Genomic DNA, 22215 nt, shown 5'->3' on the forward strand with positions numbered 1-22215 from the left:
GCTCTCTGTATAATCAAGTTGCCCTTTCTTCTGCCTCCAGCCTAAGGTCAGGCCTTCCTTCTATCGGTTGTTTGTATCCTAGTGATACTGGGGGCTCGTGTAACTGGTCACCATGCTGGCCAGCATCGTGGACCAGGTTCCATCTATGAAGTTCCGTGGCTCCCTCCTGACATTGGAGTGCACAGCTTTGCATGTGACCCATACATAGGGCTGCACTGCCTGTGTGCATGGTAAGTCACGTCTGACTCTTTGTGACCCCGCGGACTGCAACCCACCAGGCTCCTCTGTCCATGGGATTCTCCAGGCAAGCGTATGGTAGAGGATTGCCATTTCCTTCATCCAGGAGATCTTCCTGATCCAGGGATTGAACCCGTCTCCTTCACCTTCTGTACTGGCAGGCGGATTCTTTACCACTGAGCCACCTGGGAAGCCCAAGGCTGCACTGAGTCCAGCTCTTTCCTGCTCTCTTCAGATGCAGGTCACCCTGTCCTGACACTGACTTTCCCATAGTGGCTCTGATCGCCAAAAGCTGGAGGGGCGCTTTTCGTCTCCATTGTGCCACGGTTGAACTGCAGATGACTTCAGACCTTCTGCATTACGACCTGGGTGCTTCTGCCTTATTCCCCTTACCTCTTGCAAAGAACTGCAGTAGAGCATTATGATCACTTAATCACCTACCTGTCCACTAGAATGAGCCCAAACCTGAGGGCAGGCGTCTTATTTACCTCTGTGTCCTCGGGGCCTCCTTTAATATCTAGCACAGAATGAGCCCTTGGTTGTGTTTTTATTACTTCCTTAAATAATTTCCTGGAGTCAGCATAGAGGAAGGACTCCGGTAAGAGAGGTATGAAACATTGTCACATATGACAGAGGATCGTGATTTCAAGAGGTCAGAAATGTTTTGGTGTCCCTCATTGCTTGCATCAGGACGTAGACTAACACTCGTAGGGAAAGGGTCTGTTGAGCGCTTGAGAGGCCGGCATGATGTAGAACTCGGAATAAGCCAATCATCTGTGTGTACGCAGGCTCACATAGGTTTTCGCCAAACACAACTGAGCCTCTGGCCCGCAAGTCTTTGGCTGCACCAAAGACAACAGCCAAACAAAACAAAAAATGCACAACACAAAACAGGCCCCCTTCAGACCCCCATGAGTTGTCAGCTTAGTGAAGGGGCCACATGCTGTCTTGACTCAGGCGTGACTCAGATCAGCTGTGCTGAGAGAGGACGCAATTATGCAGCACTGTAAACAGAACTGTGTAGAGTGCGGTGGCGGTTCCTTTATTTTTACCTGTGCCCTGAGCTGGACTGCCACACGGAACCGCTCGGTAAGGTGTTCTGACTCAGCTTCAAAATACAGATGTGGTCAGTGTGAGCCACCCCGCACATCCAATTATCTTAAATGGACAAGGTAGACAGGAAGAAGCTTGAGCCAGCAAATCAAAATGAATAAGGTTAGAATGGTGACCCACTGTGCCCTCAGAGGAGAGCTTCTCAGCTCTTTTCATCCTCCCAGTCTTTTGTAGTGGTCCCTGGACCAGAGGGTGTGGTCACTGGACTGTGGGCAAGGATACTCATTCAAAGGCAGAGGAACCCTGGGGCCCACTGCAGGCTGAGTTAACCTCTGACGGCCACAAGCCCAGAGAAGTTGCCTTAGAGCCAAGCGTGTAGCGGAGCGTGGCTGAGCGCAGACCTTAGCAGGGGCTGTTGCTGTGCGCTGGTAACCCGCACCCCCTTACCGGGAACCGGTCACTATTGGTTCGTGACGTGGTGGGCCCGCCCCTAGCAACCAGTTGTCAGTAAGCGACAGTTGGTGATCCTGGTTCCCTCTCAGCCATTGGTCGGTGCTGCAGTGAGCCCCTCCTACAAGCAACCAACTGTCAGTGAGCACTGTTAGTGGTCTTGGTTCCACTGGGGCCCCCTGGAGTGCCTTCTCTTAGCCAGGATCAGGACTTCGGAGGATGAAACTTGTGTTTTGGGACCTTGCCTTTCTTGTCAGAACAGGGAATAGCGTTCGTTTGGTAGATTTACAGGAACATCGCTACTGACTGTGACCTGACACTAAGAAGCTTGCAACAACTGCCTGTGCCCCTCCCTTACCTTTCCTAGAAAAGGGCTTTGCTGAAAACCTGGGGTTGTTAAGGCGTGAGCCACCCGTCTCTTGCATTGCCCTCAGTAAACCTCTCTCTGCTCCACACTCTTAGAGTTTTGGTATTGCCTGGCCTCTCTGTACATTGGGAACACAGACTTGCGTTTGGTAACAAGGACACTCTGTAAGTGAGGAATCCACTTAGGATGGCCATGGAGGAGTGTGTGTGTGTAGTGCTTAGCCAGGTGCTGGGCATGGCATGAGCACAGTTCACAGTGGCTGCCATCCTCACTGAGAGTATTATAATGCTACCGAAAGGTTACACGGTTATACCGTGATATGATAGGGAACACAGTAACACGGAGACATCACCTCTCCCCAGGCTGACTGGTTTCGGTGCCATTCAAAGGAAAATCTCAGCAGGGTTTTTGCTAGACATTTACAAGCTGATTTTCTAATTAATATGGGAAACAAGGTTTTCTGTTACTCACTGGTTCCCTTAAGGCTTTGTATGGATCCTTTTGGGCTCAACTTTTAAAACCCTTCCCATGTGCAGGGGGCTTTCCCGGTGGCTCAGTCAGTAAAGAATCTGCCTGCAGTGTAGGAGATTGTCTGCAGTGCAGGAAACCTGGGTTCGATCCCTGGGTCAGGAAGATCCCCTGGAGGAGGACATGGCAGCCCACTCCAGTATTCTTGCCTGGAGCATCCCGTGGACAGAGGAGCCTGGCTGGCTACAGTCCATAGGGTTGCGAGAGTTGGACATGACTTAGTGACTGAACCACCATCATGTGCAAAATTCCCTGTGTCTTCAACTTCTCTGGACATTCCTGTCATCTTGATCTAGGCGAGATATGGCTCACTTCTAAGGACAAACCTTTCCCAGAAAGCCCTCCCAGGTGGGTTGTTTTCTCCCATATCCTGTGTATTGCTTAGCTTGAGGATGTGTAGGTGCGAGGGTAACTGTCATTGCTGCTTTCAGAACTCTTTCCTCCATGATCCCTGCAACTTCCATATCATGCCGTCGGAGTGTGTGTAGCTCATAGATAGTCTCTTTTTCTGTTAAAAGTTCAGGTGGTCACTCTCATTCCTTGACGAATCTAACTTTGGTTCATGGTTAATTCTGCGTTACTTCTCCCATCTCAAGTCTTGGTTATTTTAGTGTTTACCTGGATGATCCTTTCATTACCCTGACTTTTTATTTCTTGACTGACCACCTCTCCCCTCCCCCACTTCCCCATCTAACCACACACTGCCGTGTGCTACCTAGGCCTTGTGATTAACCATGGCTGCGTGCCCTCCGCAGTCTTGATTCCAAGAGTCCCACTCTGACTGCCTGTCCTGTCTTGTCTCTCTGTGGGTCCCCTACTCCACTAAGTGTTACGCTCCCCGCTGGACACAGTCTGTTGATCCTGCTTCTTCCTAGTCTCTGTCCCTTTTGTTCCTTATAGTCACGTATCCCTTAAATCCAGGTTAGACCTATGGATCAGTGATAAAGCATTTCCTTGTATACATTCTCAGTTCCCTTGCCTCTTCTTTGTGATACTTTGCTGGTAAAACTCTAGTCTAGTTAAATCCAGCTTGCTGCTGCTTTTCCACTTGCACCCAAATAACTGAACAAAGATGGATAAAAAAGTAACAACATACTGATTGGGCTTTCTGCAAACTGAGGATCACTGACCTTGTGTAGGGATTTCGTGCTACCTGGCAGTCCTGCGGTTGCCCTGGTCCGTCGGATTCTTCCGCTTTCCTGGTTAGCTGACGTATGCATTTTGCGCTCCCTCAGCCTCCACTGGTTCTCCCTCCTCGTTCTGAGCTTCCTGCCTTTCCAGGAATTCCCGCTCTCCTTTCTGCACCACTGCCTCTATCTGTCCCCGCAGTTCGCCCTCCCTCGGGTGCTGTGGCTGAACGGCCTTCTCCAAATGCCAGCCCCCCTGAGGTCTGCACGTATTCCTCTCTGTCTTACACGTGTTGCTCCAACAGTCCTCTTCCCTCCCCTCTTTCTTAAATCATCTGTTTCACCCTTTCTATTGGACTATTCTCATCAGTTGATAAATCTGCTATAATTTTTCCCATCCTAAGAAGAATCTCTCCCCCATTTCCCTCATTTCTTTCTCCCATTTATATAAACTTCTCTGAGGGTTTTTATATTCATCTGCAACAGTTTCCCCTTTCTCTCTCTTGAACCCATTCCACATTGCCAGGCCCCTTGGTCTTCATCTAAAATCCTCGTCTTCTCTGCTGGTTGAGGTCGCTCATCACTTCTTTCTCCCTGGAACACCGTCTTCATTTGGCTCCTAGAGCCCCCCCCTCCCCATTCTGACTCTTCTCTCTTGTTGGCTGTTCTCTCTGAGGCCCCGCGCTCAGTCCCTCAGAGTTCTCCCCGCCTACCTGTGCTGTCGTGACGGTTGCCTTCAGTCTTGGGGTTTTGTTAGAGTTGGTGATAGCTCTGACACTTTCTTTAGCTGGACTTTGCTGCTGATGTTCAGACATGTAAGCTCATCTGCCTACTCCACATCTCTGCTTGTATTTCTAACAGGCATGTCAGATGTGGCAAGTCTCAAACTGAACTCCTGATACCCCCCTCCCCCAGTATCTTTACAGCAGTCTTCTCCAGTTCGGTCAACAGGAGATCATCCATCCATTTATTGCTCAGGCCAGAGCTGGGTCAGAGTTTGGCACCATCCTTGACTCTGCTTTCTCTGACACCCCTCATGATAATTTCTCATCAAATCTCATTGACTCCATCTTCAGAATATATTCAGAGTCTGGTCTCTACTTATTATGTCTGCCGCTGGCCCCTCCTTTCCCAGCCGCATGGTGGAAGAGTGTCCTAACTGATCTCCATGTATCTTTTCTTTCTTTTGCTGTGATCAGTTCTTTACGGAATAGCAGAAGGATCCTTTAAAAGTGAAAGCAGGTGACATCACTCCTCTGATTAGGACCCTCCCTGGCTTCTCATCAGGTGAGTGGTCCTTTCAGTGGCCTGCAGAGCCTATGTCTAACATATATTCCTAAATCCAAGTGGAGTTCCTCTTTACTTAAGGCTCCGGTTCTGGTTTTTCCCCATATGACTGGTAGTTGCTCCAGCGCCTCTTCTGGAACAGACTGGCCTTCTCCCTGGGCCTTTAGTGCCAGCCCTGCCGTCTGCCAGGCTCTGTGCGCACAGTTCTTTCCTGGGCGCCCTGGCTACTTCCGTGCATCCACCTTCTCTCTGCTTGCTTCCCTTGGCATAATGCACTTGAGAGTCTGTGTTCTGAGGAGAGATGCATTTTGAGTATGGTGAGGACATTGGAGTAAAAGGAGACAGGATTTTTTGGGGGGGATGAGGAAAGGACATTGAAACCCTTCAGAGCTGGGGTGAGAGTCAAATTTCGATCTGTGGGCCAAAACTGACCCATCACCTGGTTTTTTTTGTTGTTGTTGTTAATAGTTTTTGAGTTGAGTGATTTTTACATTTTTAACGGTAGGGGAAAATAAATTAATAGAATTCCATGAAGATGATGTGAGGTTTAAATCCCAGTGTCCATAGAAAGTTTCACTAGAACACAGCTGTGTGTGTGTGTGTGTGTGTGTGTGTGTTTGGATCCTGTCTCTGACTGCCCTAACCCTGCAGCAGCGGATCAGCTGGGCCAGAGTTAACAGGTCCTCACAGCCTGAACTATTTACTCTCTGGCCCTTTTCAGAAGAAGCTTGCCAGCCCTGCAGCTCTGTCTCAGGGGCAGCTTGAGAGTCCTCGTCATGACAGAAGAGGGGAAGACAGTGTATAAAGGAGAGGTTTGAGGTCTGCCAAAATGAGTTTCAGACTTTGGTGCAGGCTGTTTCTGACAGGAGCTAGAGATGCTTTTATTTCCTGTTTCAGTTCTTCCTAATGCAGTCAGATCAGTAAGAGGTTTATGGTTTTAAATAACAACCAGTGGTGGTTATTTTAATCTGAACTTGTGTGTGTTCTAATAGTTTTCCTCAGTGACAGTGGTTAAACTACTCTAAAGCACGTGTGCCAATTTTTAATTAAATCTCAGGTATTAGAATAAATCTTCTAACAAGGATGAAATTCTCAGTTGTGGTGTTACAGTGACAAGCAGTTTCCTTTTCAGTAGGAGGTCCCACTGATGAATTAACTGTAAGGTGTGTGCACAGATAGTGTGCTGGGCCTCTCTAACCCGCTGCACATAATCGCCGGTAGTTTTCTTAAATTTTACTCAAATGGGACTTGCCAAGATTAAACCTACAGATCTGTTCAAACTTGAAGGAAATGAAATTCTACCGTGTGTATAATTCAGAGGCTGTTTTTGTTCTGTAATGTAACATTTCATTTCAAAGTTGTCTTCAGGGTATGCATTCCTATCTAAAAGGAATGTCTATCGGTTGGATTTTAATTGTCCTTCTAAGCACTTTGGGCTTTCTGTGAATGAAGTAGCTAAGCTTTTTAAAATCTTTGCGAATATTTTGTGTTAGTTTGGTTGAAGCAGAAATGACAGCAATTTTTTACTATAAATCACATTTGTAACATACGAACGATTGACTGATCTTCACTAGTTATTTCACTGTCGTTAATCATTACACAGACTTAGCTGTGCTGTCTCGACAGTGAATGTGGAATTTGCAGACAGAGTACGTTAGGAGCGCCGTGTGTCTGTGCTGCCAGATAGCCTCCGTTCAAGGCCATGGGGAAGGTAGAGAGAGTCAGATGTTTTCCTCCTGGTTACTGTTAATGGAGCGCTTTCTTTGTCCTCATCTGGTGAAAGTTGTGTATTAAAATGTGGAGTAAGATCTGTAGCTATTTGTTATATGTCTCTGGAGGAAAAGGGTTTTTCCCCCCTCTTTCACCCTTTATAAAGGGATACAGACATCTGAGAAATAGTGTCTGCTTTCAGGAAATGTAAAATGGAGTTAATCGGGTTACAACGCCTCTCCTTTCCCTCCCCCTTTACGCTTACCCACTGTATCGTTTAGTAGGGGAGAAGAAATTAGATGTTTCTTAAATGCCAATTATAAGATGTCTACATCTTAAAATGTGACCCTGATTTTTCAAATTTTTGGGTCCAGGGGTGTGGATTTCTTAATGGATGAGTTAAGCTGGTTCCTGGGTGTTTTACCTGGTTCTGGTTGCTGCTGCAAAGTACGCCGATAGCCCTGTTCCCGACAGGCCTGGCGCCTGCCTGCGGGCTCAGAGTACAGGCTCAGTAGGCGTTTGGGTTCCATGGCAAGCCTGTGAAGCAGTGAGATGCTGCCCTGAAGATGTGACTAGTCTCATCTCTGTTTTAAATTTGCACAAATGCAAGTTAGTTAGTGCAGGTCTGGACCCTGAGGTGCGAAAAAATACGGTCTTCTCTTTTTTGGGGATCTGTGGCCCAGCTGGGGCGGTGGACCGGATCAGTGAATGTAATCCGACGTGGAGAAGTGTTACTGCATGCTGTGGACTGAATTCCAGGGGAGCGTATAGTAAGTACTCTGAGGAGTTCCACCAGGAGCCTCCCGGGTTCTCTCTTCCAGGCAGAGGCTGGGGTGGGAGTGGTATGAGGAGGGATTCTGGCGGAGGGCGCATGTGTGAATAAACCCAGAGGAGGGCCAGTGCCTGCTGCCCTCGGGAGCCCACGTGATCACAGTCCCCATGGATTTTCTCTTTGTATCAAAAATGTAAACTTTTGTGTGTGGAATAGAAGCTGCCAGGATTACTCTTGAGGAGCTGTTAGTAGTTATTTGTGTCAGGAGTCTTTTGATGGACTTTAGTTCAGTTAAACGTTTTCCTTTTGGCTGAAAGTGTAACAGAGGCGTGTGTGTGACACACAAAAATTGTGTCGCCCTTGGAAGTGGTTGACTTGGGGTAGTTCCTGAGCTTACTGATGGTGCGATGCTTGGCCTGCCAGTCACCCAGGTTTCTGGGAACAGGGCTTTTATTTAGTGTAGTCTGCTATTTGTTGTTGCTCAGCTGATGAGTCGGGTCCGACTCTGCGGCCCCGTGGACTGCAGCATGCCAGGCTTCCCTGTTTTTCACTCTCTCTCAGAGTTTGCTCAGACTCATGTCCATTGAGTCGGTGATGCCATCCAACCATCTCATCCTCTGTCTCGCCCTTCTCCTGCCCTCAATCTTTCCCAGCATCAGGGTCTTTTTTTCCAGTAAGTTGGCTCTTCATATCAGGTGGCCAAAGTATTGGAGCTCCAGCATCAGTCCTTCCAATGAATGTTCAGCTTGATTTCCTTTAGGATTGACTGGTTTGATCTCCTTGCATTATAGTTTGAGTTCAAAGCTTTTGTTGTGCTTGATAGCAGTTTTGAGTAAAATAGATGTTAAAAAGAGTGACACCAGAGAAGACCATTCACAGTAGGGAGGTGGTACCTATGTGAGAGGCAGCTGGCGAAGGACTGGCTGAAAGAAACCACACTGGCTTCTTTCTCGCTTCTTAGTCATCATAGTAGGAAAAAAGAGGCTTTATTGTAGCAGATTATTGAAGTTGTAGAGCTCTATTTTTATTTGACTGGAAGATTAAGTAATAAATGTCTTCAAAACTTTATGCAGATGGAGTAGATAGAAGTAATTAGGCTTATTCTTTGTTGTAGAAATCTTGACCACTCTTGGCATTCTTCAGAATACTTTAAACCTGTGGGTATTTTCTTTGTGTATTAATAGGGCCTGCTCTATATTTAGTACTGTTGGAGCTCAGAACACACCTCCCCAAATAAGCCTCAATGGCACGTTGAGTTTTTTGAATTAAAGTTAGTCAAGAAAGAGCTGATGCAGGAGGGACCCTCTGACCCTCCTGTCTGTGTCTGAAAGCAGGCAGTAAATCTCCATGTGAGAGGTACCCTCCCTGACTCCCGAGGCAGAAGGCCGCTCTCCCCAGAGACGGATTCAGGGCCCAGAAGCCTGTATGAACAAACCTGGTATCTTCTTGAATTTACTATCCAGGTGCGGACTCTGGTTAGGTTCTTCGCTAACTAAGCACCCAAGCCTGTTTCTTTGTCCTGTCAATTCCTCACAGATGTATCCTTTCCTTGTCTGAAAAGTATAAAAGCTGCCTGCTCTGGCCTACTTTCTTGGTCCTGTTTCTAGGAGACCTCCATGCACACAAACTAAAATTTCTGTCTCTCTTGTCACTCTGTCAATGTTATTGTTAGTCCAGCCTGGAGTAGGCAAGGTGGGTAGAATGGGAGATTTCCTGCCCCCGAGCAGCGCTCTTTAGAGCTGTCTTGATGGAGGTAGTGAACGTTACTGTCTCTGAAAGTGGCTTATACACTTCATTGTTTTATACGGTTTCTGAGGCTGGACTAATGCACAGCTCTGAACTTTGACCTTTTTAGTTGGTTACTCAGTCACTGAGACCTGAACCAAAGCTTCATGATCCTTGTTTTAGAGAAGGCTGATGGCAGGGGGCGGGGTGGGGAGGGGGCAAGTTATTTTCTGGGTGAATTTCCAAGTTTAGTTGATTAATTTATACTCTGTCTCTTTCTGAAACAAAATTTGAAGTGCTTTAAAAAAAAATACTTCGTAGCTCATCAGAAATAACTGACTCACACTCCATGGAAGCTCTCCTTGGTTTGGAGCACAGATCAAGAAGTGGGAACCGTGCTTGCTTTTTTTTTTTTTTCCCCACAAAGTGTTTTTTACATTATTGAAATAGATGCCAACGTTTAGAAATCAAATTTAACATGAAAATCTAGCTTGTCTTTTAAAATAGGTGGGTGTGTCCCCTTTCCCCAAGCCTGTACCAGCCATAGGCTTTAGCAGAAAAGATAGGACTTAGGCTTCCTGCTTTCCACAGCCCACACTTGGCCCAGCTTGCCACTCAGGGTACTTACTCCACGACTTCAGACATTGAGTAACTCTAAAGAGATTGGCTAAACTTGAACTATAATTTTTATGTATAAATTTTGTGTAGTCTAACAGTATACAAATTGGGGGAAAATGTAGTACTGTTGATATCTGTAATAAAATCAAGTTACCAAGCCAAAATAAATAAATACAGCTAGATAAAATAAAAGGTAAGGGAGGAAGTTGGAGGGAAGAGAAAAGCCGGATAGGAAAAATAAGGTTAGCACTCAGAAGTCATGCTGAGGGGTTTGTAGTGTTAAATATGGGTGGTGGCTTTGACTCCATGCTTCTTAAAGGCAAAGACAGGGAAGAGGACATGATGAATAATGTGATTTATTCTGTCCATCCTTAAGGTGAAAAGACAACACTTAGAGTACAAGTATCTATGGTCCTGAAGCTCCCAGAGAGGGTGTCTCAGTGGCCTGGGGCGCTTCAGTGGCGGTGGTTCTGTGGAAATGCTCTTCACCACCATCCCTTCCCACCGTGGTCTGGCTTCATTCAGGGGAGTAGTGTTCCTCTTCACTCCGCAGTGAGAGCACAAAGAGAAACCCCACGTGGTTAGAACTGAGCTGTGAGCATCTCTTCAATTGTCTAACAGCAATCTGTCTTCTACCATTAGAGCAGATTCTTGTTTCTCTAGGGGATTCATGGAATGAGGAAATTGGCTGGCATTTAGGTGCCGTGTTGCACACGAAAATTCTTCTCTTCATAACTCGGAGATGATAGCCAGTGCGGGCAGCGCTCCTGGCGGGAGCAGCGTGTGGGAACCGAGGTGCGGGCTGCATGGGAGGGAACCACTCTCCCGGGAAGGGCACTTACCCTGGCTTTCTCTCAGCTCTCTCTCTCTCTCTCTCTCTCTCTCTCTCTCTCTCTCTCTCTCTCTCTCTCTCTCTCTGTCTCCCTCTGCTTCTATCTCCTTCCCACTCCCCAAGCCCCCATCTCTGTGGTTGCACATGTATAAGCTCAGAGACCTGCTGCTGGCTTGCTGTATCTGAGAATGCATGGTGTCTTGCCCCTCAGGCAATCCTTCATGAGTTTTCTTTCTCATAATTTTACTTTAGGTACAGATACTGGGTGACAGAGGATGTGGTTATACTCTCGGTCCAGAACAGGAGATGCAGAGCTTCTGTTTTGAGAGCAAATCTGTAACCCCCATACTCAACAAAAGAATCCGAAATGCAGTACTTAGGTGCAATCTCAAAGCCCAGCAGAACTGACCATGAACAGTCACTGTAAATGGGGATTTGGGTTGTTGTGGGGAGTGGAGATCGAACCGTTTCAGTTGGGATTGTGGCTCCAAGGGTTGTGAGCTTAGTGACAAGGGCGAGTCACTCAGACTCCTTTCTCTGTTCAGTTACCTTTAAAATGCCTAGGACAGTGTTGGCTTCTGAGGTTAACGCGAAGCTTCAGTGAGATAATACAGGGAACGGTTGATGAATCGCTTAGTCTCTGTAGCTCTTTTGTGTCATAAATCGAGGAGCTGAAACAGATAGGCCTAACCTACCTCCCCACAAAATTAAGTTATCAATACAGGCAGTGTTCTGAAAATGACATTTGGAAATGAGTCTTTTTTTTAAACTGATGTGCAGCAATTTTATCATTTTTCAGAGAAACAGCACCCAGGACTATCTTCCAGAGAGTCCTGGATATCTTAAAGAAATCTTCTCATGCCGTTGAGCTGGCCTGCAGAGATCCATCTCAAGTGGAGCATCTGGCTTCCAGTCTGCAGCTGATAACGGAATGCTTCCGATGTCTCCGGAACGCATGTATCGAGTGTTCTGTGAACCAGAATTCAATCAGGTACTGTTCTTTCTAGTTACATACATGCCTTTGATTATATGGGCCTCCCAGCTGGCACCAGTGGTAAAGCGCCTGCCTGCCAGTGCAGGAGATACAAGAGATGCAAGAGATGTGGGTTTAGTCCCTGGGTCGGGAAGGTCCCCTGGAACAGGGCCTGGCAATCCACTCCAGTATTCTTGCCTGGAGAGTCTCATGGACAGAGGAGCCTGGTGGGCTATAGTCCATGGGCTCACAAAGAGTCAGACACGGCTGAAGCTACCTAGCACGCATGCATGCTTTGATTGTATTTCTTTGTGTCTGTGCGTGCTGGTTCTGCCGTATTGGCTTATCCAGTAGAAATGATTTTGGCATCACAGCTGCCTGTTTTTATTCAGACTCTCTCTCCACGTCTCGGGGACAAGCGCTCTGAAGGACTTGGCGTGGGAGACTCTTAGATGAGTCTGTAAAGGAACAGCATGTTTAACATTAAGGTTGTTCTGTTTCTTACTTGTATTTATATGTTTAGAGGTATTTGGTTTTCTACATAAAAGTGATTTGAACTTATCTTTGATCCTTTGATTCTGCCTGCCTAAAGGCATATGCAGTTTAGACTTCACTTATTAGCTGTAAATCTTTTAACTAGTTTTCGTGTTTTAATTAGTTGCTCTTGTCTTTACTTTCAACAGGGAGCACGTTGTGAATTTCTGAGATGAAATTCATATTGTGAATTTCTCAGCTTTCCTTAGGATCCTGTAAACTTGCCAGCTTTACTTCCACCTAACTTACAATGTACAATTAAAATGTAATTACAGAAACGAGCGAGAGAATTGCCCTGCGCTGTTCTTGTTCTTTTTCATGTTATACTCTGCTCCTGGAACTGAGCACCTTTCCTCTTTGGTTTTGTGGAATCTACTTTTTATTAAAAATTTTTACTTGAGGGGAAGTCAGAAGCCATAGAGCATGCTCACCTTTATTTCCTGGACTCGAGTGTAGACAGAGCCCAGGGGCCTCGCTGTCAGCTGCCAGGATGAGTGAAGTCGAGCTGGTGCAGAAGCCAGTAGAGGGTTTCCCTTTGCTGCCTGGACCGTCTTACACCTGAGGCTTGAATATGATTAATGAGATTCTTTAGATCAAAGGAGAGGGCAGGCGGGGAAGGCGAGGGTTTCACTTCAACACAGAGTTGAACATGGCATCCTATGCAGATGAATGGATAGACACAGTGACAGTCTCGGTAGGAATAGTTGACACGGAGGAAGCGCAGCTAGTTATGCGCTGGGTGCAGCAGGCCAGAGCCAAGTTTATTTTGTCACTTTCCGGGCGGGGAGGCCTGTAGTGTAACAGGAGAGGGAAGGAGAGCCCTCAGTGGAGATTCTAACCATCTGGGGCGTCAGCTCCTGGAAGAACCATTCCTCTAGTCAGAAGCACAAGAGAGATTCCGGTCAACCTCAGCTAAAGCTGATGTTGCCAAGCCTGTCAAGGTTCAGATCTCAAGCAGAATGCATTTTTCTGATGTTTTAAGTTATTAAAGAATCAATGAAAAAGTAGGATGCTGTTAGGGCCTAGGTCTTTTTATATCCTTTGTCTGAAAATTGCACTTTGTGTGGACTGGAATTGCTGTTTGCCAAGGCTGTATGGAACTTGGGATTTAATACAGCAGAGAAAACAACCTGAGTCATGAAATTTCAGGAAGTACTCCGAGAAGACTGTTAAAAGCAGTGAGCCCTGCCTGTAAACATGACCCCTGTTGCTGGGGTTGCTGGGCTGCTACTGCAGAGAGCCGGATGAACAGTTCAGGCTCTGTGGTCGCTGTCAGATGGCTCGGCTTCCCACTGCAGTGTGAAAGCAGCCCTACGCTGTGCGTGAAGAGACGCGTGTGCTGTGTCCAGTGAAGCCTCATTCGTGAGCATCGAAATTGAGTTTCATAGAATTCGCATGTCATGAAGCTGCATTTATTTCCTCCCCCGAATCTGGCTGATAGAAGTAGGTAGCCAGTGCGCCCAGTCACCTGGCAGCTGTTTGTATGTGTAAAGGCAAGGGCAGAGAGGGGAGCAGCGTCTTCCCTTCCGAGGCAGACGCTGAGCCGCTTTTCCCTCCAGCCCCGAATTTGAATAGAGGAGGGGCAGTGCCATCTGCCCGCCTAGGCTCGGGGAGGGGAGAGAGGGTCCTAGCCTTCGCACGCCCACCCTGACCCTCGTCTTTAGCAGTGAATGTCTTGGCCTAATTCTGATTCATGTTGAGGAGAAGTGAAGAATGTAGGGAGCTATATGAGTTTCTTTCGCTGCTGTAACAGATTACTACAAATATAGTAACTTAAACCAACAGAAATTTATTATCTGACAGTGCTAGAGTTCAGAAGTCCAAAATCCGTTTTTCTGACCTAAAGTTAAAGTGTCAGCAGAGCTGGCTCCTGAGTCTCTAGCAGAGACTCCATCCTCTTGCTTATCTGTCAGTAGCTTCTAGAGTCTGCCTGCTCTCCTCACTTCATGGCTCCATCTTCCCATCTCCAAAGCAGCACTGTAACATCTTCCAGTCTTCCCGACTCTGACCACCTGGTGTCCCTCTGGTAAGGACCTGTATAGTACATAAGGCCCACCTAGTAATTAAAAATAATCTTCCTATCTTCAAATCATTAATTTAATATACCTAGAATGGTCTCTTGTATTTTCTGACCAGTTCTTATTCTCCAACACCAGCTGGGAGTCCAACAATTCAAATCCATTCTGACCCTAGCATCCTCACGTTAGTGGTATCAGATCCCATAACTTGGTGATATCAGTCTCACAGGACTGTCCCACTTGATGCCAGGTGCAAATGGGGTCCCCAGGCTACATTTCTGCCCAGCCGACTGCAAACTCAGGGCTTCCCAGGGTACCCCCCAGGTTTGATAATTCAGTAGAATGACTCAGGGAACTCAGGGAAGCACTTTACATTCTATTGCAAGTGTCCTGTAAAGGGACAGTCACATGGAAGGGATACTCAGGATGGGGCAGGGCACAGAACTTCTAGGCCTTTTCTAGGCCTGCCAGCTTCTGGACACTTTGCAGTTGAAACCTTTCCAAACTCATTGTTCAGGATTATTCATGGCAGTTCTGTCACAGAGGCACGGCTGATCGGGTCATTGGCCAATGGTAGCTGAGCTCAGTCTCCAGCTGTCTTCCTTCCTCTGAGATGGGAGGTTGGGGTTGAAGGTTTCAGCTGTCTGACCTGATCTTAGAGTTGGTTCCTGTGGCAGCAGCCCCCTCCTGAAGCCGTCTACAGACCTAGTGATAGTCACCTAATATATTAGCATAAACTGAGGAGGGTTGAAGGGGCTTGGTAGGATTAACGAGAGCCCTTCCTGTCACACAGGGACTTGAAGGATATCAGGAGCTCTGTGCCAGAAACGTGGGGTCAAAGATTAAATAAATATTTATTATATCATACCTCTTTGGCCATGTGAGGTAACATTCAAAGTTTCAAGTTCAGTATGTGGACATTTTTCAGTGACCATTATTTTGCCTAGCATAGTCTTCCCTTTGGCCCCTAAAGATTCATGTCCATACTATGTGCAAAATACATTCATCTCATCCTGAGATCCCTCAAATTCTTGAACCGTTATAGCAGCAACTCAAGTCCAAAATCTTATCTAAGTCTCATTAGTGTCCCAAGTCTTACTGTCTGAATTACATATGGTTGAGATTCTGGGTGTGATTCACTCCGGGGCAGAATTCCTTTTTATCTTTGGGCTTGTGGAACTGGACAGCAGGTTGTCTGCTCCCAAAATACAATGGAGGGACAGGCATAGAGTAGCAGTTTAAGACATTATCCTCTAAAAAAGGAGAAAATTGAGGGAAAAGAGGAGTCATTGGTCCCAAGCAATTTCAAAATCCACTTGGGCAAGCTCAGGTTTTGAGGCTTGGGAATAATCCTGTGTGGCTTGAGGCTCTGCCCTTGCCCCTACCCTCAGAGTCATCCTTCCTTTTTCTTGAAGGGTAAGGGTAACACATGTTTTCACCCAAATAGTTTTATCAGTCTTCTTTTACTCTTTCTCCGTGCATTTCATCCACGTTGGCAGGGTTTCTACTGATATGACATTCTTAAAAACCTTGTGGGTCTCACGTGTATGTCATGGGGATTTATGCACCAGTGGGCAGCATAGAATGTGCTGTCGAGCTTTCTCAGATAACCCATCTCTATTCCTGACTTCTGCTGAGACGACCGAGGGGGATGCGGAACATGCCTGATCTCCTTAAAGAGCTCTCTGGGTGAACACTCACCTTTGAGTTCTTCCAAGTCATTAGCAAAAGGTGGTCCAGCCATGCCCTCAGCTTTCTCTCCAGAGCACACTTTCCTAACAGTGGATATTCTAGTTTTCAGCGTCTTTTGCAATCTGGATGGACCAAGAGTTTCCCAAGTTGTACCTGGCTCCCTTTTAGTCTGCTTTATCTCTACTTGCATTCCTACCGTGTGCAGCAAGAGGGAATCAGGGCACACCGTCAGTATGTTGCTTGGAAATCAGCTCAGCTAAATATCCAGTTTCATCTTTTGCTAAGCTTCTGCCCTGGTAGGAAAAGGATTGCCTTTCTTCCAGTTTCCACTCCCCTGTTCCTCACTTCCTCCTGGGATCTCACCGGCGGTGCCTTCAGTGTTCACGTTTCTACCAGGGATTTGTTTAAGGCGTCTTGGCTTTTCCTGTCATGCTTCTCAAAAGTCTTCCAGTCTCTGCTTGTCGCCGAAGTCCAAAACCACTTCTGTGTATTTTTTATCTGTTACAACAGCACCCTGTTTCTGCTACCCAAGTCAGTGTCTTGTTGCTACTGTGATAAATTACTAAAGCTTAGTGGTTTAACACAACACAGATCTATTATCTCACAGTTGTGGGGCTCAGAAGTCTACAGTGGGTCAGCATGGCTGAGTCCCTCCTGGAGGCTTTTCCTGGCCTTTTCAAGCTTCTAGAGGCTCCTGCATTTCTTGACTCATGGCCACCTTCTCTGACTCTTATGAGACCCTTGTGATATACTGGGGCCCCCTGGTTAATCTGGGAAAGTCTTTTCATCTCAAGGTCCTTAATTTACTCACAACTGCAGAAGTCTCCTTTGCCACGTAAAGTGACACGTTGACGAGTTTAGGAGATGAAGATGTGGGTACCTTGGAGAGCCACAACCTGCCCGCCATAGGAACGGTTAGCCAGTGGTCCCTGCATTCTTGGGATCATCATTCAAAGTGCAGGAATGTGTCTGACTTTGTCTTTTTTGAACACAGGAACTTGGGTACAATTGGCGTTGCTGTTGACCTGATTCTTCGTTTTCGTGAACTGCGAGTGGAACAGGACTCCCTGTTGACAGGTAACTGACAGTGTGAATCGTGGATTATTTATATCTTTGACAAGGATTTAAATACCACTGCTTTGAGTATTACATCGTTCATTAGAGCAAATATTCTGTATATTGTGAAACAGAGAAACTTCATTATTAAATGATATTAAAGGGTGATCATAAAAGAAAGGTGTAGTAACTTCCTTGCCTCCCTTGTAGGCGGTGTCCCTTTCTGAGTCCTTGCCTTGGGTCACTTCTGCATGTGACTGGCTGTGGAGACAGGGCCTTTACAGAGAGGATTAAGATGAAGTGCGGTCACGGGTGGGCCGTAATCTGCAAGACTGGAGTCCTGCAGGAGGGGGAGATTAAGACACAGACAGGTGCAGGGGACTGGGCACGTGAGAACACAAGATGACCATCTGCAAACCGAGGAGAGAGGACTCAGGAATCCAGGCCTGCCGACCGGAAGAAAACAAATTCTTGTTCAAGCGCCTCAGTCCCTGGTGCCTTGTGAAGGCAGCCCTGGCAGAGGGAGTGTCCTCTAACACGTGTGGTGGCTCAGGCCCTCTCCTGGGCACGGGGTGTAGTCTGAACAGGGGCCGTAGCGTGCAGATGTGTCTCTCTTCAGGGTGCTTAGTCCCAGTGAGGGCAGCCTTGCATTGCACGTATTAAATAAGTCAGATACATAGCATGACAGAGAAGGGAGTTAGCTCTGATTGTTAATAGCTCCTGATGTGGGAGCAAGAAGAAACCATGCTCCTTAATACGAGGACAAGAACCCCTTCCAGGCTTTGGGATGTTTTTGGTTCTTGGGCTACTTGCATCAACACGACTCCTTTGGACAGGGTTTATTATCATAACATATTTTAAAAAGCAGAATTTTAACAGATGATCTCTTTACGCAAAGAATTGAAATACTTGCTGGTAAACCTGTCATTTAGTAAGAACGTTTCAAATGTATTAAATATCCAGTTTATAAAATGTACTAGATTGGAGGTGAAGAAAATTCTTTTTTAGTAATAATTCAGTGAATCATTACTTTTAAATGAGAAATCTCCAGCTGTATTTAAAATATGATTTGATTTATAAGTTAATTTATATAGAGTTCTTAATGCCTATGGTTATATGAAGTGAAGCGTACTTCTGTGAGTGTTAGTGGGACGCTGCTGTGAGAAGGTAGAGAGAGAATTTGAGCTGATCATTTTTCTTCACAGGCCTGGAAACTGAGGCCCATGGGAAACAGGCTAAGTGAGCTGCTAGAGGTGCCGCCTGGCTTGCTTTAATTCTCATCCTCCTGTGATTTCTCAGTATTTTCATTTAAGATGCATTTGTTAAGATTCCTGCATCATTCTGTTTGATTTAGAATTCTTCCTCTGGGATGTTGTAATTGTTTACTTGTTTTTTATTCTATTTATGTTTTTTAAAGTTTTTTTGGGAGTGGCCCACACCACATGGCATGTGGGATCTTAGTTCCCTGACCAGGGACCAGACTGGCACCCCCTGCATTGGGAGCTCGGGATCTTGCCTTAACCCCTGGACCACCAGGAAAGGCCCTGTAATTATTTTTTGAACTAATTATGCAAGAATTTGCACAAAAAGTGTTTGCTCTAAGTTTTTTGAAGCAGCAGTAATTTCTTGAGTATTCTCAATTTGGTAGGGTGTAGGATTAGGTTGTAAAGTGTTTTAAAATGTTATGTATTTAGAAGTATTTTCATAGCTCCATTTTATGATAAAGCAAAAGCCTCAGAGCTCAAATTAGAGGATTAAAGATCAGCAATAAAATACAGATTTCACTCCCTTGCCTGGAAAGGCAGTTATTTTTGAAGTCTGACTGGTATGGTAATCCAGACAGGGAGTTCAGCATGTACTATGTTTTGTAATTGTTGTGAAGTACGATGTGGTGGGTAGCATGTCCCTGACAGAGCTGAGGAACTGGGGTGGGTAGGAGTAGGCTTCTCTCATAATGACGGATCCCTAAATAAGACGCCCAGAGGAAGCTGCACAAGCGCTGTGATTAAATAACCATCAGTGAGGAGCCGGCCGCCTCCGCTGTGCTGGGGTCCCGGCCCCACTTGCCCCTCAGAGGCCAGCTCTCCTCTCAGCACTTTTGCCCTCTGCTCCACCGCCTGTCAGCCTGTGATGGGATGTGCTCTCCTATCCTCCATCTGTCCCCTTGACCCTGTGTCCCCCTCGATCACTGTCCCTTCTCTCGGCCCCTCAGTGGCTGCGGAAGATCGGTTACTTGGTGTTTACAGTATAGGATAAAAGGTGTTCTGTCCCTTCTTCTCAGGATCAGTTTTCTGTTCCCTGGGGCAAATAGATGATCTAACAGAAAAATCTGAGGAGCCAGTTTCCAAAGCTGTTAATGAACTAGTTTGGCATTGATGAATAAGCTAGTTGTTTGGTTGGTGGCTTGGCTGTTCATTGGTACTTACCAGTCAGAGAGAGTAGGTCTGTGCAGGCCTGCTTGATGTAAGATGCCCTGAGAGCTGCTCACAGGCTAGGCAGCTGCGGCCGTATCAGGTAGTCACTGTCTTGCTCGCTGCTGGGACAGGCACATAGCGTAGCTCACCGCTTTAAAGTGAGCGGCGGGTGCGTTCGGTGCAGCGGCAGTGTTGCTCACCGCCACCTCTGTCTGGCTGGAACGTTCTCCTCACCCCAGAGACAGAGTCCTTGCCCCCAAGAGGCCGCTTCCCGCTCCTGGCCACCACCATTCTGCGTTTTGTTGCTATGGGTTTGCCAAGTCTGGGTTTTTCATATAAATGGAATCATAGAATTATGTGACCTTTTTTGCCTGGCTTTTTAACTTAGCATAATGGTTTTTGAGGTTCATCCACATTGAGCATGTGTCAGAGCTTCGTGTATTTTTATGACTGAGTGATACTCCGTTGTGTGCACAGACCACATTTTTGTTCATCTGTTCATTCATTGTCTCCATGGTTTGACTCTTGGGCCACTCACTCTTCGGCTGTTCAGAATAGCGCTGCCATGAACGTGCGTGTATGTGGATTTATCTGAGTACCTGTTTTTTTCAGTTCTTTTGAGTATATACCTAGGAGGGGAATTGGTACATCAATTTTATATTTAAATTTTTAAGAAACTGCCAGACTTTTCCATAGCAGCTGATGCTTTTATACTTTCACCAACAAGGTTCCAGTTTCTCCACATCCTTGCTGACATTTGTTTTCCTTTCTTTGGATTATAGTCATCCTTGTGGGTGTGAAGTGGTATCTCATTGTGGTTTTGATTTGCGTTTCCCTAATGACTAACAGTGTTGAACATCTTCTCATGTGCTTTTTTGGTTATTTATAAATCTTTGGGGAACTGTCTATTCAGATTCTTTGCCCAGTTTTTAATTGGGCTATTAAATTTTGCTGTCAGGTTGTGAGAGCTATTTATTTATTGTGGATACTGGGAGTTATGTTGAATCTGTAGACCCACTTGGGGAGAATTGCCATCATAACGATGCTGAGTGTTCTGGTCCATGAGTGTGGGACATCTCTCCCATTTGTTTAGGTCTCCTTTAGTTTTTCAGTTGTGTCAATTTCAAGTAGATAACTTGTGTTTATTAACCGAGTTGGAAGGATATTACTGAGGCAGGGAGGAGAATGAAAGGGATGTTTGTCATGCATTCTTGAAAGACGCAGCCAGTGATGTTAATGAATCTTATTTGGAATTCAAGAATGAAACTTTGGTGGCACAATGAAACTTAAACACATTTTATAGTGCATAAGTTCAAACTTAATACAGATCTTTTTTTAAAAAGTGTTCTAGCTCCTAATACAGCGCCTGTACCATCTTCTGATTCTTTTTCTGTGAGAACCTTATTCTTCATAGATTTTTAGCTGGATATTGGTGCCAGAGTTTTGTTACCGCTCTTGAGGTAAGAACTATAATTACGTTGTCAAAATAATATTTAGAGTATTATTTTCAGAGAATAATTGCAGTGGTGTGACGAATATCTTATGCTCATCAAATTTTATGTAAACATAGACATGAGTTATTTTAATTGAGTTATTGGTGTTGTTTTTGGCCTTTGTTCTTCCCTAATCTATAAAAATAATGTTGGGCTTTTTGAGGGGCTTTGTAACATTTGCAGTATTTACATAAAGATCAGTTGATAAGCTGTTTGGTAAAAGTAAACTGTCATTTGTACTTGCCTTGAGTTTTCTTTTCTTGTTTCTAGGATGTCTTTAAACCTTTTCCTTCCCAGAATTGTGTTCTGATTCAGAGAGCTAATTTTTAGTTGCCTGATGAGTTGTTGGGTTCATTGGCTTTCAGACTAACTTATATTGTTGGCTCTTCTTGTGTGTGTGAAAATTTTACAAGGATTTCAGTGTTAATATTCTGAAATATTCAGAAGAAATATTAATGTCATTTTAAACTATGACAAGATTAAAATGAAGATTTTTTATTATGAACATTTTATAAAATTTTATTATAGAGTAATTTTTTTAATACATAAATTTTTAAAAAGGCCTTAATATGCATCTCTGGATTTATCATCAAAACAATTTTTCATCTGATTCCAAAGAGGATTAGGCAAAAAAGAAAAAAAATTGGAGAAACAGGATTTACTCCCTAGCTTATCCCTCTGTCCAGTAATTTCTCCTTCTTTAATTTCTATAAGAATTTATCTTTTTGTCCAAATCTGACAATAGTGCATGCGGGCACCCTTTCCCATCCCGTGGCAGGCCATGAGCAGTAGTGCATGCGGGCACCCTTTCCCATCCCGTGGCAGGTCATGAGCCCGTCAGGCGCTCTTCTTGGAGGACTTGCAGAGTGATTTTTAAAAGCTCAGAAAAGAGGAGGAAGAGCCGCCGCCGTCTGTGCGGCCACACTAGACACTGGTTGCCGGTCGTCTTCAGTGGTTGTGTGTAGGGTGTGAACGTGTGCTTGCAGTCTGGCATCCTGCTTTATTTTAGGTTAAATGTTAACTTAATTCAGTTTTGAGGGTCTTGCTTCAGCATTTTGTTTGCATAGTTTTTTTTTTAATCTCAGTATTTTGCTTTTTGGCCACAGTTTCGCAACTCTTCTTTGAGCGGCCAGTTGTCTTGTTACTCTGAGTAAGTGACTAGCACCGACTGCTCACATGCCTCAGCCTTCTCCATCTTCACAGCTGCTCTGCCTCTGAGGTGCTGGAGCAGCAGCGACGGGCCTGAAGGGAAGCCTGGGTTTCAGGAGCCTGCGGACAGAGCCCCGCGTGCCCAGCAGGACAGGGGTCTAGGAGCGTGGAGGCCTGCAA

General features: G+C 45.7%; 1 protein-coding gene across 3 annotated transcripts in view; it reads left to right on the forward strand.

Annotated features, from left to right (window-relative positions):
• ATXN10 (ataxin 10) overlaps positions 1-22215 on the forward strand; it is a 145589-nt gene that overhangs the window by 13604 nt on the left and 109770 nt on the right. For all 3 annotated transcript variants that reach the window (XR_011256221.1, XM_069586165.1, XM_069586164.1), the window contains exons 2-3: positions 11506-11697; positions 16918-17000. Coding sequence is in view for 2 of the 3 variants with exons in the window: in XM_069586165.1 (XP_069442266.1) it covers positions 11506-11697; positions 16918-17000 (275 nt within the window). In the remaining variant the exon portion in view is untranslated. The remainder of the gene's footprint in view (positions 1-11505; positions 11698-16917; positions 17001-22215) is intronic.

This window comes from Ovis canadensis, chromosome 3 (assembly GCF_042477335.2).
Source record: "Ovis canadensis isolate MfBH-ARS-UI-01 breed Bighorn chromosome 3, ARS-UI_OviCan_v2, whole genome shotgun sequence".
Lineage (NCBI taxonomy): Eukaryota > Metazoa > Chordata > Mammalia > Artiodactyla > Bovidae > Ovis > Ovis canadensis.